The following is a 16,498-nucleotide window of genomic DNA, read 5'->3' on the forward strand; positions in this document are numbered from 1 at the left end:
CAGAGACACATGCATGTTTCTCATTTAATCTAAACTCTGTATTTGTTTGGGTTAGGTGTAAAGACTAAACTGGTTGATTAAATGAAAGTTTAAGGGTCTTTTTGGGGAAATGAGATAATGTTATAAAACCAAATGTTCTGCTTCTACCTAAAATCCTCTCAAGTGCCCCTCAGCCTTTCTGTTGTTTAAAGTATCTTCAGTTACATTGAAGGTTTAGGTCTTTAACTTCTCCTTCCTGGGTGTTTTGTTCTGTGTGATTAAATACAGTCGGCCGCTGTGATGTTTTCTTTTAGATTTCAGATGTGAAACCTTTTTCCTGCACACAGATGAGACGAAGATCAGACGCCATAAAACCTTCAGCAACTTCATGGGATTGCTTTTTCTTTTGATCCTTTGAACATAAGCTATATAGTACAGGAAATGGAACAAGATACCAGAGAAAAGGAAAGTCCTAGACTGTACTGGGATTCCTCCTCATGAACTGCAGCAACAAGATATCTTACAAGTTACTGGATTATTTAAAATGAATTATCAGCTCTCAAACTGCCCAGCGGTAAAGGAAGTATTCAGGTACTTTTTACTAAGGGATCAAATAAAATAAATAAGGTTATTAAATCGACTCATCTTTTCAGCTATACTAAATAAAGTTGGGTTGTAATTCCCAGCAAAACAAAGTTCACTTCAGCTGTCAAAAAGATGCAATCAAAATTAAGTATGAAAAGTATTTGTATATTTTGTGCATCAGTACACCACTGAAGTTAGTGTAGTAGTTGTTTTGTATTGATAGATAAATCAACGACTGACGCTGTGGGTCACCAACTCCATAGCTGAGGGAGACAATTCAACAACATCACACTGACGCTTTTACCAGCTGTTGATCCATCGCGTCCTTTCTTTCTCCTTCTGAGTTTAAGCAAAGCAGAAAGAAAAGAACACCTGGATATTACATCTGCATTTATAATGCATATCATTACAGATTAGCCTACAGACAAAGAGAAATAAAAGGATCCATGACAGTTTAAGAGTCTCACAAACACCTGGCAACCAAAGCATTTTAACAGAGAATAAAAGACAATTTATTCAGGCCTGTCCTGCAGTGGATACAGTAAACTGATTATAATACGGACATGGCGATTTTAATGTAATTACAATAACGGTGGAGCCCATTCAGCCTGCAGGGGACCAAAACAAATTGACTTGTCTGGCTCTCAGAAGGTCCTGATGTCACCCAGCGCGCTCAAATACTGCACCGTACTGCACACTGTCATACGCACATTCCTGTTCTGACTTAAAGGATATTTGTATCAGTGTTGGAAAGTAATAAGGTACAAAAGTGAAACCTTCAAGTTTCCCTTTTGGGGGTTTTAATAGGTTTGTGTGCATGTCAATGATTTGCAAAGTTTCTCTGAGTTTTTTGTTCAACAAGTTTTTTTTCATTTTTGCCAACTTTCTAAAATAACTGTGAAAATAAGAACTCTAATTTAAAAAGTTTCTCATTTTTTGTTTTAAATAACTTCACACTTACTCCACAAAAACCGCTTTCACCTAATTTTTAGCACAATGTGTTTGTGGGGCTCAGTGCCTCCTTTCATTCAGGTAAAAAGAAAATCAGATTATAAAAGCCCTGATTCTGCTTTCCATCACAAGAATAAACTTAACACGGACAAAAAACTAATTTAACTTACACACATAAATGTTTTTGTAGTGCATAAACAGATTTATTTTAGGAAAGGAGCCTAGTTCGCTCGCTGTATGCCAGCACACACACACCTTTATTAACGGCTCACTGACCTCCACTTTAGAGATAAAGAGGGAACAGGCTCTCTTGGTGTCTCACAAATTACTTTCTGAATGTAACACACTCACAAAATAACATACTGTATTTATTGTTCACCCCTCAATCCTGTGAAAATGTACCCCCAACGCATTAATTCTGGGGGTTAACCTGAAAGATTTAAGGCTGTCTGGGGTCAAATGAGAAAAAAAACCCAGAAAGGAAATCCACGCCGACTGACTTGGACACTGTGTTGAGTTCAGCACAGTCTGCATGTGTTTTTATCTGCATTCATCTTTGTATAAGCTGCAGATAAACACTCACTGACACTAGTAGCTTTACCCTGCAGGGAACACTGTGTGAATGCTTCAGTATGTTTCAAAAGAAGTGCTTGTTCTCCACCTCCACAAGCTGAGGCTTTAAAAGCTGATCAATCAGAGCGGTGGGGTCTTAAATAAACAGACTGTCTGTTAAAGTTAGCACTGATTAAGTTAAGGCTTTTATTCTTTTTCCTGGACTGTGGAAAGGACTTTGAATTAGGCAGATTTCTTATAGGGGAACGTGAACATGCTACAGGGGAAGAGGCATTGTTTAACCTAGTCGACCCAAAGAGGCACCCACAGGCTGCCGGAAAGTCACATTGTGTACAGTAAGTACAATTATTCATGTACTTTTCTTGAGTTTCTGCTCTCCAGTCCTATTAGATCACCTACAACACAGTATCACAACATTTTATGATGTCTTCACCTTGTTATCCTGTTCCCTGAGCTCACTGGTGACAGCGCATAAAGGGTCGGGGCTTCTTCAGCCTGAAACCTTTTTTATCTCGAGCTGATCTGCCACTCAAAGAGTAAGTGCACCCCCATGTGGCCTGAGAATCACTTAGTGTTCATTATGAGGAATGTTCCTTCTCTTTTCAGAGTTAAAGCTTTGTTTGGTTTGACTATTTCAAGTTGAAAAGGCACACACTGTTTAGTTGGTGGACGAATGGGAAGAGATCAAATCATTGATCAGCGCAGTTACTCCACAGCTGCATATAATCAGCTCATCATGGGGTTCTCTCTTAACCAATCACATTTCACCACAATCTGCAGCAGCCAATCATCGTGCTGCAGCCAAGCTTCAAACTTGTTCTTCTCTCTTCTGCAGTCAGAGGTGATTTCAGGTGTGTATGCTGCAGCCCACCTCCACCCCATCTACCTCCAGTCATCATGTCCAGTGCCCAGGAGAGCTGATTCACAGACCTCATCACACCTCCTCGTCTTTCCTTCTCCTCATCAATCCAGATCTTCAACATCACCATCAGTGTCTAGACCGGTGCCTATTTCCTGTACGCTCACGGCTGCATTTCCCCGTTAAGAGATACACGACATCCGGATCAGGGTCTAATCACCAAAGTGGGTTACATTTATGCTTCTTATCCTTGAGGGAATGCAGATGCTGGCTTAGAAAAATATTGAGGTACAAGATGTTAGAGAAGATATTGTTCTGTTTTAATGGCAGCCACTCTGTTATCCTTTTCAAATTGTTTTATGTCACAAGAAATGTATAGAGAAAAGGGTTCATTTCATTTGCGGTATTAGAGCCTACTTTCATATATCCAATATAAAAAAAGGGTATTTCTTAAATGTTTTATTTTTAATGTATGAAGGATAATAAAAAGAACCAATCAAAGCAAGTCTCTTAAAACATTTCTTTGCTTTATGCACATCTTTGCTGCATGTGTCGCCTCAGTTATACACAACTTATATTGAACTCAAATGTTTGACCACAAAACATTTAAACAACACATAAACACGGGAAAACAGAAAAAGGCCATTTGTCTTTTACCATGTAGCTACTATACAGAATGTGTGACCCGCTCTGAAGAAAAATACGTCCAAAGAAAGATTCCCTTGAAGACATTCAATACTAAACTATTCAACCGATCATCTTGTATGAGAACAAAACAAATGTTATTCCTATGTTGACATCACTTTCTAAATTGACATCACTCTCGAAAATCTGAAGTATATCTCTGCTATTGACAGTAGTTACAGAGCTCTATCGGCCATCAGAAGGTATCTAAAAATCTGTCACCACACCAAAAGTCAACGGTACAAAATGTCATATTTTAGCTCACGGCTTTTAGAGATTCAGTTTAAATAACGAGGATAAATTCATGATCTTCAACAAAGTCCCTTTCATTTCTCTACTCCTTTAAACTCAAACTGTATAAAATGACATCAACCCCTATACAAAAGGCGTAAATTCTGGTAGGTTTGAAGCAGTAGAGGAACACATTTAGGAGAGAACAACGAGCCTTTTAGCAGCATTGATGATGAGCTTCCTGTACAGATTTACATTCTCACAATATCATTTAAAGTGTACGATAAAAAAAAAAATCCTTTCTTTAGCAAGGTATTCAACGCATGACAGGGAAATCAAAATATATCTTAATCAATTTGATAAGTTTGTCGGTTTTCTGTAAAAACTCAGCCAACACGAGGTAAACAAAAAGGGATTCTGGGCGGACATACCAACTTTGTCCAGAAAAATCAAAAACCACACTTCACAATCCGGTACTCGATGGTTTAAAACAGAACAGGCAGCAACATGTCAATGAAAGCTTATTTTGGCTTTGAACTTCAAAATAAACAGGATATAGATACCGAACTGTTATCATACAGTCCAACAAATATCAGTTTTTGACAAACTAGATCAAGTTTCTCAAGAGAAAGTTATTTAAAACTGGCTACAGTGACTCATCCTGCCGTGCAAACGTTTGAATAAACTTTCCCTTTTCCAATGTCTTCAAAACCTGCTTCAGAAATAATCAAACGTACAGAAAGCGGAGGAAAAAGGTGTTTGAATACATTCACTGGAGATGCAAACCAACTATATCCAGAAATAAATGAGATTTAGGAACCTGAAGCAGCTTGGCTTTAAATCATTGCTTACATGTGGCTCTGCTACTCGTTAGTACTGGTTAGATGTTAGTCAGGTTATTCCTTTGATGACACGTCTCCCACGTTGATCCTATAAATTGATTGTTATTTAAAACTAATGGATAATGGCGAGAAAAAAAGCCAATAACAATCTGATCATTTACATACCATGCTGCTGTTCATCACATCAATTTCAAGTCTCCTGTTATACTTTCATTTAAACAATACAAGTCAAAAAGCTAGCTCAAAATCAAATGTACCAGTCTACAGATGGTATTTTTAAGTGTCAGATTATAATTATATCATTCTATCAACATTTAGGTAAATATGAGTAATGAGAATATCCAATCTTTGATAACAAACATCCCTAATTTGTTCACTAAGGCTGGGTTTCACCCTTTTATTTAACCTCTATGTCACAGAGTATAACGCGCTGGCATTTCCTTACAATATTAAGTCATTTAAATTGGAATTTTCACGTTTTAAGAGTGTGTTTTGTTCTCTTGTCTTGTAATTTATTCATAATTACTCATTAAAAACATGTTTTTTGACGTGAATAAGGATAATTGTAGAAAGACATGTATTTTCTAAAGTTTCACAGGATACCAAGCCCTAGTGTACACTCACACAGAGGATGTTTTTCAGTCTGTTCTCGTCTGAAAGAGAAGAAGACAATCTTTATCGAGGTTCTGGGTACAAATGACGGCTGCTGGACCCACGATCACATGCTGAAGGGTTTAGCTGCTTACCATCCTTCCACCTTTCCACACATCGAAAGCTTTGATTAGAGAAGGAAACGCTTTTAGTCGGGAACCCAAAATGATAAAATACCATTTTCCAGGGCCGGGGTCACTCTGTTCCATGGAAATCAACTTAACGAGATGAGGATCTGGAAGAGAAACTCCATGGAGGTTGACGTTAATGTGTTAAAGGGGGCTGGTTGTTGTGTGTCATCAAGTCCTGACTGGATCCTCTCCAAAACTCAAGTAAACTGGCACTCCTCCGAGTACTCCGTGTCCTCGGGAGCGTACTGGGTGTCCTCCGCAGCATACTCTGTGTCTTCTGTGGGAGGGTACTGGTCGTCCGCCGCTGTGAACTGGGTTTCTCCGTCGGCGTACTGGACCTCGCCCTCAAATTGTTCTGCTGGCTCCTGGTTCTCTGCAGGGTTCAGGCCTGACTTCTTCACTCTGTTGATAGGAAAAATAACAGTAAATGGAGACACGTCAGGGATGTTTTGGTTGTCCTGAATTATTTTCAATATTCACAACTGCTTTCCAAAACAAGTCTCATTGTGAAGGAGTTTAGAGAAAAGCTCCCTCCTCCTTAATTGATTTACCAACTTGTTAAACATTTTCCTCATGAGTTGATTTTTACAAACATAAGCACAATGTCCAGCTGAGAAACAAAACAAACCCAATTCAATGCAATTATCAGGCAACAGTTATTTAACCTCCTTTAAATCAAACAACTATAAGGAGGGTGTACTTACTGGTTCTTATGTTTGGCGCCACTGATGTGAGACTGGTACTGCGCCACAGAGTTCAGCTCAATGCTGCACACTGTGCATGGGTAGCCCTTTAGCGTGGAAGCTGTTGACACACAGAAGATAGTTTTCAGAATGATTGAAAGTCACATTTTATTTCCCCCATTCACAATATCTTTCACAAAACTGCTCACCTTAAACAACTCCTGATGGCAGACAGGAGATCTCGCACATATTAGGGATTTACTAACAACTTAATTTGCAACCCAACACAGTTTACAAATAGCAGGAAGCTAAGTATGTGTAAAAAAAACACACACCATGATCATTTCAATATATGTTTCCCTGATAATGACAATAAAACGGCAGAAGTGGTCAATCCCTTCTATATGGTAATCGCAATATCAATCAAAATCAGTGCAGATATTCCAAATCGTGCAGCCTTAGACTTAATGATTTCTCCTCTTCGACACAACTCCATGAAGTCCTGATTCTTCTCACCTGGTGCCGTGGAGGGCCCGTACGTCTCCATCAGTTTCAGCTTGGTCATCTGTTTCCTGTGCTTCTTGCCAACGTAGTGCTGCTGGGCCATGAGCGGGTTGTTGAAGGAGGCCTGGCAGATGGAGCAGAAGCGGTCTGGGTTGTTGTTGTCATTGTTGTTGTTGTTATTGTTACCGACACCCGTCACCGGCACGCTGCTCGAATCTTCTGCAGGTTTCTTCTTCGGCTGGACTGTTGCTGGTGTTAGGGAGGGGACTGCGGAAAAAGGAGATACGATAAAAAAATGTACAGAGTTGTATTTATGCTTTCTATAGCATCTTTAAAGTAAATGTTTGTTGGTGAAAGGATAAAAGCCAGACTAGAAAAGGGAATGAAAGGTAAAGAGATGCACTCGCAGTCCTTTTCATCTCTGCAGTTATCAACACTGTCCAGTCTCTCCAAATGAAAGCAACCTCTACAGAATGCTGGATGTTATGAATAAAATAAAACAAATGAACGTAAATACCTGGGTTCTGGGGGCCGATGGTTTTCAGCCTCAGGTTCTTGGTGTGAACTTTGCCATTGTAGTGCGACTCGGCCTCCACTGGAGAGGAGAAGGTCATGTTACATACATGACACACCTTCGACCGGTCTGTGTCTCCATTGTTACAGTCCTGCTGAAGACACACACACACACACAAATCATTAACGGCTTCAAGATGTCCCGTTATATGAGCCTGACTCATCCCAACTTCTGTTGCGCGATAAATAATCTCAAGTCAAAACGACCAACAGGCTGCATCTGGGGTAAAATGCTTCTTCTAAAGTAAGACTCACAGGCTTAATCGTCATATGCACAATATGTACAGCGTAGTTTGGCAACAACGATATTCATATCAAGGCTCCTCTAAGAGTGCAACACAGACATAAAAACAAGTAAAGAAACGCAAGAAGAAAAAAAGAAACAAAAGAGCAAAAGAACGACAATGTTGAAACTTAATCCATGTGAAGAACAGAACGCAAAATGAAATACTGTTTATTGTAATTATAGTTCAATATATAGAGGCAGGTATGTGATGCAACATTTATCTTTACAGTAATGTTTAAATTAAAAACACCTTTAATGTACACCCGACAGCCTGTTAGATTCATTTACGTACATTTATTCTTTTCAGAACCAGAATGCCTTTAGTAAAGTGGCAAGCACACAATAATGAAGATTTAAATCCAGTAATTATTACACATTTCAAGAACCAAAAGGTAAGTACAAACATAAAATCAATTAAGTGTAACAACTACAAAGTAATGAAGTAGCAGCCAGATGCCGTTAGTAAATAAATGTATATGTCACCTTTAGAATTAATAAAGCCATTATTACAACCCCTTGCTGTCCCAGAATGCACTGCAAAGCAAGGTCTCTTTTGCTCTGCGGCAAATATAAACTCAATCTGATTGGACGAAGCGTAAAGCAAACAAGGCAGTAAATGCATCCCGGGCTCATTCCTCATAGAAATGAACGGGTAGTGAAATCTAGTGTGAAGACCGCCACAGTTTATTTAGGGATATGTGGCTATGTGGGTTGGTTTGAAATGAATGACATGTTACTCAACAAGATGAAAGCACTAACTGGTACACAGAGTCAACTGCAGGCAGACAGAAAGCTCAGAGGCAAATGTGATGCAAAAGCTCCAGGAACATTCAGGGTTGGACATAAAATATCCAGGGAAATCCAAATGCTCTGTTCGCTACGGATCTAAAAGACTTTATAAAGTACGGAGGGGTTTATTTAGCACGTTTTACTCACAGTGTCAGATGCTGACGACTTGAATATTTTCAGCGCTGGCTCCTTATCGTTTTGGATGGAAAGATAACGGCGCACTTTGTTGGCATGTTTCTTGCTCTGAAAAGACAACAAAAAAAACTTAGCACACTTACCTGATTGATTCAAATGAGTTCCCAAGTTGTTTTCTATTCAGGAAGTATGATTAGTGTGCTGCTTTTAAAGGACTTCGGGAAGAGGAGGACACATTTGTATTCTTTCATGAACACAGCTTCATTACGGCTGGAAAAATAAAACTAATTAAAAGGGACGTAAAGTGCATTTAATTAAAAGATACTGCCTTTTAATTATACAGCTTTCCCCATATCAGTGAGAAAAGTCACACCGTTTGAAAGTTAGTAGAGTCCCATAACTTTGAAAGAGCGGTTGCAGCAGACTGACCTGATAATGAGTCAACTTCTGGGACTCAGAATTGAGGACAGCACTGCAGATTTTACACTGAGTGTCAGAAAACAGGTCACCGTGCTCCTTTATCATCTTATTTACTGCAGTGAAGGAGAGAAGAGAGAAAGAGTTGGTTTTAAAATCAGGTCACTTCTTCTGGGAACATGTAATTATAACACACGTTTAAAAAATAATCAGTGGCAAAAATTTCAAACAACATTTTTATCAAGAAGGCTCATTAGTGTCACCCTCTAACAGCGAGGAAATCCTCTAAAGTAAGATTATTATTAATCCATTAGCTTCACATACTTTCCTTTCTAGTAGTAATTCCTGCTTGGTAAATGTTATACAGGTAAATACACTGGAAAGCCTATGCACCAAGGTTTCAAATTAGCTGAGGTCAAGTCATTGTTCTCGGCTCAAACTAAAGAGGAAAGCAATATACCTTGATGCATAAACAAAAATAACTAAGAGATATATAAGACGTATAATAATAAAACATTTCTTGCATGATGTGTTGCATGACGTTTCTTTGCCATTCAGACTAAAGGTGTGTGTTGCTGCATTATAAAGTATATAACTATTTATGTTCACTTATTATATATTAACTGATGTGCAGTTCTTATCCAAGTTAAACATCCAGCTTCACAAATGTCAAGATGTGCTGCTTTTCTTTTAAGTTAATAGTTAAAAATGTTTGCATTAACACATTAGTGATAGTAATGTAATATATAACAGTATACTCGTCACAGGGGATACTTTCCTATATTAAATACGACTTAAAGTACATTTCCCTTAACTTACTTACATACTAACACTCAAGAAACATTATACATGTATAAAGTGGGACATTTGGACAGAGTCTACTTCCATAGTGTGATAGAAGTACTAAAAGGAGAGGAAATGATCTGAATGCTTCAGGAGTGGATTAGGACTGAAATGGAAAATGCAAACAGAGGACTTGCAGAGAAAGCATTTAGCTACAGTGATCCAGCCAAATATAAAAGCAATTTGACACAGTTGCCTTATAATATTTAATCCAGACAATTCACTCAAAGATTGGCAACAATGTTGTCCAGTCAAACAACTACCATGTGTGTTGTGCTACTGTCACTGACGCTGTGTATACAAACAAGACCAGATTGTAAACTGACTTTTGTGAAGTGTATAGCTCACATCGGCTTAAATCATGCATGTGTGCTGCTGACTCAAGTCTAAAGATGCCCATCTCGGTCTCCACTGGTGCACAGGCAGAGACATTTATTTACAACTAGCACAAAGCTCCATGGGATGCAAACATGCTCTCATCGACCTTGGAGCTGCTACAGTTAGCTTAGCTTATCATGTTTTAGCAGAGCAGCACCGCTCACAGCATGCATGCTAAAGTTAGCTAGCAAGAAGCTAACAGCAACACTGGCATCTTGAGCTTGATTATCAGCAATTGTGACAACGTGCACTGACACTGTCTAAGTTGTGTTTGTTGTCAAGATAAACGTTAGATTAGTAAAGAAACAGGTCATACCCTCAGCCAGCCCCGAAGGTAAATAAGGAAAATCCTCCGTCTGCATCGCGACGGCCATAATTTCTGCTTAAAGCCAGCGGCGTCCTACTGCGCATGCGCACCTGACAGACGATGGTGGAGGTAAACATATAATTTATATTAATTTACTAGAGCAAATAAACACATGCTTATTATTTTTGTATGCGCCATATTCTAACAGGTCTCTAATATGTGTCATTTTATTTCATATAAGAGTATTTTAATGTTGTAGTTGGAAAGTGAAATGGTTGTTTTAGATAGCTTTGGGTAGATTAGTAGTTAACATATTTCCTTTTCATGATTGGCTACTTATTATTCAAAATTGTATCCGTGCCGTTGCGTCAAATAAAACGGCATGATGTTTCCTGCTTAGCAAAGTTACGCACGTTACTCCGACGTAGCGTGACGAGACGTGACGAGACGTCAAACGCACGTCATCATTACTTCGAAATAACCATGGAATGGAACTCGGTTACGTCATTTGAAAGGTCTCTGATATTTGGAACATGACGTCATCATTGCTATCTGTATTGTAAAGCTAGTATGAACAATGTGTTGTTTCACTTTAACATAACTTCAGATGGGATAAGTCCAGTTCTTAATCAGAATTAGAATCAGAAATACTTTATTCATCTCAAACTGGGAAATTGAAGCGTAACAAATAATTAGCAGAAATATACAGATGTACAAACAGTGCAATGAATTAAGCCTGCAATAATCATGGTGGTATCTGAATTAGGATTACAGATTTCTGAGTGTGGGGTCTGCCCTCAATTCAGAATCACGGACCTTCGGGCCCTGATTGAATTATGTCTAAAAAAATTGACTGCAGAGCAGAAAGACATGGTGGCAGACGGCCCAGCTGACTCAGTAATAAGGGCTTTCTTGTCAGAAATGTGTCTTGGTCTTGTTAAATTGGTAACTCTTGTTACAATGGAGGCAATTTGGCCTAGAGTTGCATTTTGGGCAACTAAATTCGATCTGATGGAAATTAAGGCACATTTAAAAAATGACTGGTCAATTTTCTTTGGTGTTACAGAGGAGGACATACTTTCCAACCTGCTATCCTCCTTTCAACAAAGTTTAGCTGAGGCAATCCAACTAGATGAAGAGAAATATTGTGAGAGCTCGGAGAAACTTCTCCAATTGGTTGTTAACGAGACAATGCAACAGATCAGCCTTTTTATGTCTATGGGCACAGATCTCGCCAGTTTGTTAGCACTGCCTTCAGATTTGGACTCAAAATGCCTCCCTTCTTCTACGGTTCTTAATGTTATGGTGGCTTATGCTGGCAGTATTCTGCAAAACAGGTTTTTATTAAAGCTCGAGGAGAACACAACACAAGGAACAATTGGAGAGACTGTCAGTGTTGTGTCTCTTGGCTTGTCCTATAGATCCAGTTCTAGTGTTGCACTTTTGGAGGATGCCATGCTAGAGCAAGGTTCCTCCCAGTGTGTTGATGCAAAACAACTTAATGAGATGCCTAGCTCTGATGAAGATGATGATGATGACAACGAAATCGAGGTCATTTCTTTGGAGACACCAACTCAATACGTTGACCTAGCATCCAAAGCTAGCAGTCCTGTGTCTCTTGGCTTGTCCCATAGATCCAGTTCTAGTGTTGCACTTTTGGAGGATGCCATGCTAGAACAAGGTTCCTCCCAGTGTGTTGATGCAAAACAACTTAATGAGATGCTTAGCTCTGATGAAGATGATGATGATGATGACAACGAAATCGAGGTCATTTCTTTGGAGACACCAACTCAATACATTGACCTAGCATCCAAAGCTAGCAGTGAACTTTTAGAGAGCACTGTTGAACCAGGCACCTGTCTGTCTGTCCCTGTGAGTCATTCCAACACAGATACACAGGGACAATTAAGTTTCCCCTCCACATCCCAATCTAAGTCAAACGACACACTAAGAAGTGTCACATACTACAAATGTTTTGTGTCTCTGCTGCTTGTCAGGTTGCTTACAAGTATCACCAAAGCAACCAAGACAACACTGACCCTTAGAGACTTCAGTGAAATTATTGAGAATTTGGCAGACAAGATGGTGGGAGAACATTTCGGTAGCTTTTTAAACCCTAATTGTATTTCCTTTGGAAAAACACACAAGTCTCTTTTCAGAGATCTGAAGCGGGAGTTTGGCACTGCAAAGCTCCTGCAGGCCGCAATGATATCCCGTGATCCAAAATTTGACGATGCGATTCACCGGTACCTGACTCCTTACCTTATTGCCCATGCATCAAAGCCACAAAAAAAGTGTGTTCTTTTGAGTATTTTCCCATCATTGTCCAAAGCCATCGCGAAGCCTTTTAAATCCTGCTGTAGAAATAAAGTGCATCCTAGTCATGAACCAGAAATGGATGACATCACACTTTTCAAAGAAATATATTTTGCACCTGAGCAGCATTTCAGAGAAGATTTTCAGTTCTCAGAAGATCAAAAAGTGTACAAAAACTTGATCTATCTTGTGCTCGCTGGGTTGATAGCTCGTACTGCTAAGGAGGCGAGTGCCTCACTGCTCAATATCGATTTAGATAAAATCCTAAGGTTTCTGACAGCAAGGGCACTGAAAGACAAAGTGTTCACTAACAGTCTTGTCAGCTGTGACAGTAACAGTTTTCATATAATTACCAAGGTTATGTTCAGAGACCTCAGACGGCAGTTCGGCTCTGCAAAGGCAGTGCTAACAGCCATGATATCACAGGATTTTTATGTTGCTGATTCCTTTGTGGAGTCCTTGAAAAGTAACATGACCTTGTTCACTCCAACCCAAAAGAAGAACATCATTGTCAGGGTTTTCTCATATATGGCCAGAGCTTTGGTGAAGCCCTTCACTTCCTGCTGTGGATGTAGATCTGATGCTAACTAACCTCTTCCTCCTTTAATCCCCTTCTATTTTCCTAAAATCACAGATTTGATTTCGCCTCATATTGATTATTTCGGTAACAATCCTTCTTTTTTATCCAGGAGCACAAAACCAAACATAACTTGCTGCCAGGAATAGTAAACTTAATCCACAGCGTCACAATACTATATTCAACATTTTTAGATGGTAAATTATACTGCAGCCCCACAAGCAGGAACCTGAGGATCGGACTCAAAGTCTTCCCTCTTCTAAGTGGATATATATATATACACACAAAAAATTCCCAGTCTGAGATCAATAAAGTAAGTCTTATATGACTTATTGCTTTGGGTTTTTCTCCCTGTGATAGAGTTTTCTCCTGCATTCCAAACACGCAGTTGATTTATTCACTGTATGTTCCCAAAAAAAACCAATAGCAATTTAGGATCTTGGTTCCCTTTGCCACACATCAAAATCTAATGTGGTCACCATAAAGTGTGTTTGACCCTGGCAGTGATGGACAGGTGCTTGTTATGTTTAGCGAATAATAATAATATGCTAATTGTTTATATGTAAAGCACTTATTAGACCCATCAAGTAAAGATTGTGTTTACTAAATGCAAAAAGACACATGAAATAACTCACGATTCAAGGCTTTGTTGTCATGTGCACAGCAGCTACAGTGTAGATATTGCGATGAAAAACTTAGGTCCCAGGCTCCTCCAACAATGCAACATGAATATATAAGACAGGGATGTCCAATGTTTTTTCACCGAGGGCCACATACAGAAAATATACGGAGAGCTGGGCCACTTATAGAGGTGAATATTGTCTCAAAAGTGAAGTTATAAGTTAGCAAAACAAATCAAATGTAGGTGAATGATGCCCGATACTTGAAAACGCGTTCAGAAAAAAAACAGCCTACATCCCGTCTCTCTTTAGGGTTTCATTTGTTTTGTTTGCAGCTCATTCCTTAAAACAGAAGCCTCAGATCGCTGATAATAAGAGTACATATGAAGGTTCAATTTCAAGCTTGTTATAGAAATAAGTTATTGGGTTTTTTTTATCAACTAAGATTAGTTAGAAAATGTTTTACATTTTAAATGACTGAATTTATTTGAAAATTGGGCTCATTGATATATTTGAACATATATATTTGAGAAGTACAATATAAGACGAGCAAAAGTTTAATTTGTGGGCCATGTTGCATTATACTTTTAGGGGGCCGATTCAAAATGGCCTGCGGGCTGCATTTGGCCCCTAGGGCGTAGTTTGGACAACCCTGATATAAGACATAAAACATAAAAGAAATAGTGAAAGAAATAACTGATTAGAAATAAAATAGAGCAAGAGAATGTGGCAAGATGTGTAAGTAAATACAAATAGAAGGTGAGGATGAAACCTGTCCCTGAGTCTGGTGGTTTTTGTCCTGATGCTGCGGTACCGCCTGCCAGATCAGAGCAGACAGAACAGTTTGTCACTGGGGCGATGGGGGTCTTTGATAATCCTGTAGGCTTTCTTCCTGAGCGGCTAGGAGTAGAGGTCCTCCATGGATAGCAGATCCATCCTGGTGATGAGCTGTGCAGTTTTCACCACCCTCTTCTGTCAGTTGTACCAAGTGAACTTAATCAAGCAGCAAGAACAAAATCAAGACAATGAAGTTAAATAAAACACCAATAACAATCTGTTATTGTGTGATACAATCAAACATATTCAGAGGCTGTGGCGCAGTGGAATAGTGTGCTGATCTTTGGATCAGGGCAGAACAGGTTCCAGTCCGACTGCAGTCAGCCTGCCATTGTGTCCCTGGGCAAGACACTTAACCCATAATTGCTCCTGTGGGGATTGCCCACAGTATTAAATGTATGTAAATCGCTTTGGATAAACACGTTACATGTAATATAATATAATCTAAACATGTGCTCACATATTAGTTAGTTAAAGTTAAAAGATAAGAAAGCTCCTTGTTAGAACTTGAAAACAATTTAATGAAATATTTTGATTATCCAAATCTGAGTTTGTCTTCGAATCAATTACAACAATGTGATGGAAGGTTTGTTTTACACCGGAATGTTAAAACACAGCTCTTCTTCAGAACAAATCAAGTCAAGATCAGCAGCAGCAGAAACTAAAAAGTTAGTTAGCATTGTGTTTTTGGTCAGCCACTAGGTGGAGACATATAACCATGGTACAGACTGCCACACTAAACACTGTTGAGGGCAGCTGCATAGAAATAAGTAGCCTACGATATCTAATTATTCCAGAATGTTCTCATTGTTTCTAAAAGCAAAGCTACTCATTTCTAAGCCTAAATAATATATATGTTCTGCAACAATAACTGTTTTTCCTTTCTGAAATATATTTTCTATTTGCTATTTTAACCTTTGAACTTATTTTGAATAACCATATGTATTTCGTTTATTTTTATGTGGCCTTTACCCCGAGGTTTTTAACCACTGTGGGTGTATAGCGTGGTATAGTCATGCATGTTCACCTCTCATAACCCTAAAAAACGAGGGATTTGGAAGTAGTAAATGTGAACTGACCACTTTTATCTGGTTCCAAACCTCGTGGACACACTTATTTTGTAGCGATATGTATGATACTGCAGTTGTTCTGTATTCAGCATTTGGCTTTCCCTTGAATGAACATTATCTATTTTATGTTTTTAACATACTTCAATCCAATGCACGTGAGGCTGGTTGCACAAAGCGTTGCCAGATTTGTCTTGTTTCCGGCTTTTTGGCTACTTTTGGGTGGACAGGGGAAAATAGCCTCGTTAAGGGTTATCTTATAACAAATAAAACACATGTACATATATGAGTTGCCTGTGCAATGGTTTACTTTTACAGTTTTGCGCTGGTTTTGGCCAACGTTATGATTTGGGCAGGTTTTAACTTGTGACTATCCGTAAATGTTATCTGGCAACACCTGGCCGTGACGATGGACGTTAGCTGGGCGCTAAAACTATTTTAGCTGCAGTTTCGTAAACCGTCATGTACCAAGAAAAAGCTTTTGCAGTCATGAGGCAATGACATCAACTTAATGGTGAGTATATTTCATGTCAGATTTTTGTGAATACACGCTCTGCCTCTATCTAACTAACGTCAGAGAAAGGAAGTTGTGCCAGGTGTCGTGTAGCGATCATGTTATTACGCTAACTTTAATTAGCACGTAGCTAATGGTGACATTAGCTTGTCTGTTAGCGGTTGGT

General features: G+C 39.0%; 1 protein-coding gene across 2 annotated transcripts; it reads right to left on the minus strand.

The window, feature by feature from the left end:
* Positions 1 to 3,391: 3,391 nt before the first annotated feature.
* znf346 (zinc finger protein 346) lies at positions 3,392 to 10,552 on the minus strand. 2 transcript variants are annotated; one of them, XM_063895961.1, is made up of 7 exons: positions 10,411 to 10,552; positions 8,886 to 8,989; positions 8,469 to 8,564; positions 7,191 to 7,338; positions 6,686 to 6,940; positions 6,191 to 6,290; positions 3,392 to 5,888 (listed from the first exon to the last, which is right to left on the minus strand). In XM_063895961.1, the coding sequence occupies exons 1-7, from the start codon at positions 10,466 to 10,468 to the stop codon at positions 5,684 to 5,686; spliced, it is 966 nt and encodes a 321-aa protein (XP_063752031.1). In that variant the 5' UTR covers positions 10,469 to 10,552; the 3' UTR covers positions 3,392 to 5,683. The 2 variants fall into 2 exon arrangements, with proteins under 2 accessions (XP_063752031.1, XP_063752030.1); XM_063895960.1 differs by having other exon boundaries at positions 7,191 to 7,341.
* Between the last annotated feature and the right edge of the window lie 5,946 nt (positions 10,553 to 16,498).

This window comes from Eleginops maclovinus, chromosome 11 (assembly GCF_036324505.1).
Source record: "Eleginops maclovinus isolate JMC-PN-2008 ecotype Puerto Natales chromosome 11, JC_Emac_rtc_rv5, whole genome shotgun sequence".
NCBI classification, from domain to species: domain Eukaryota; kingdom Metazoa; phylum Chordata; class Actinopteri; order Perciformes; family Eleginopidae; genus Eleginops; species Eleginops maclovinus.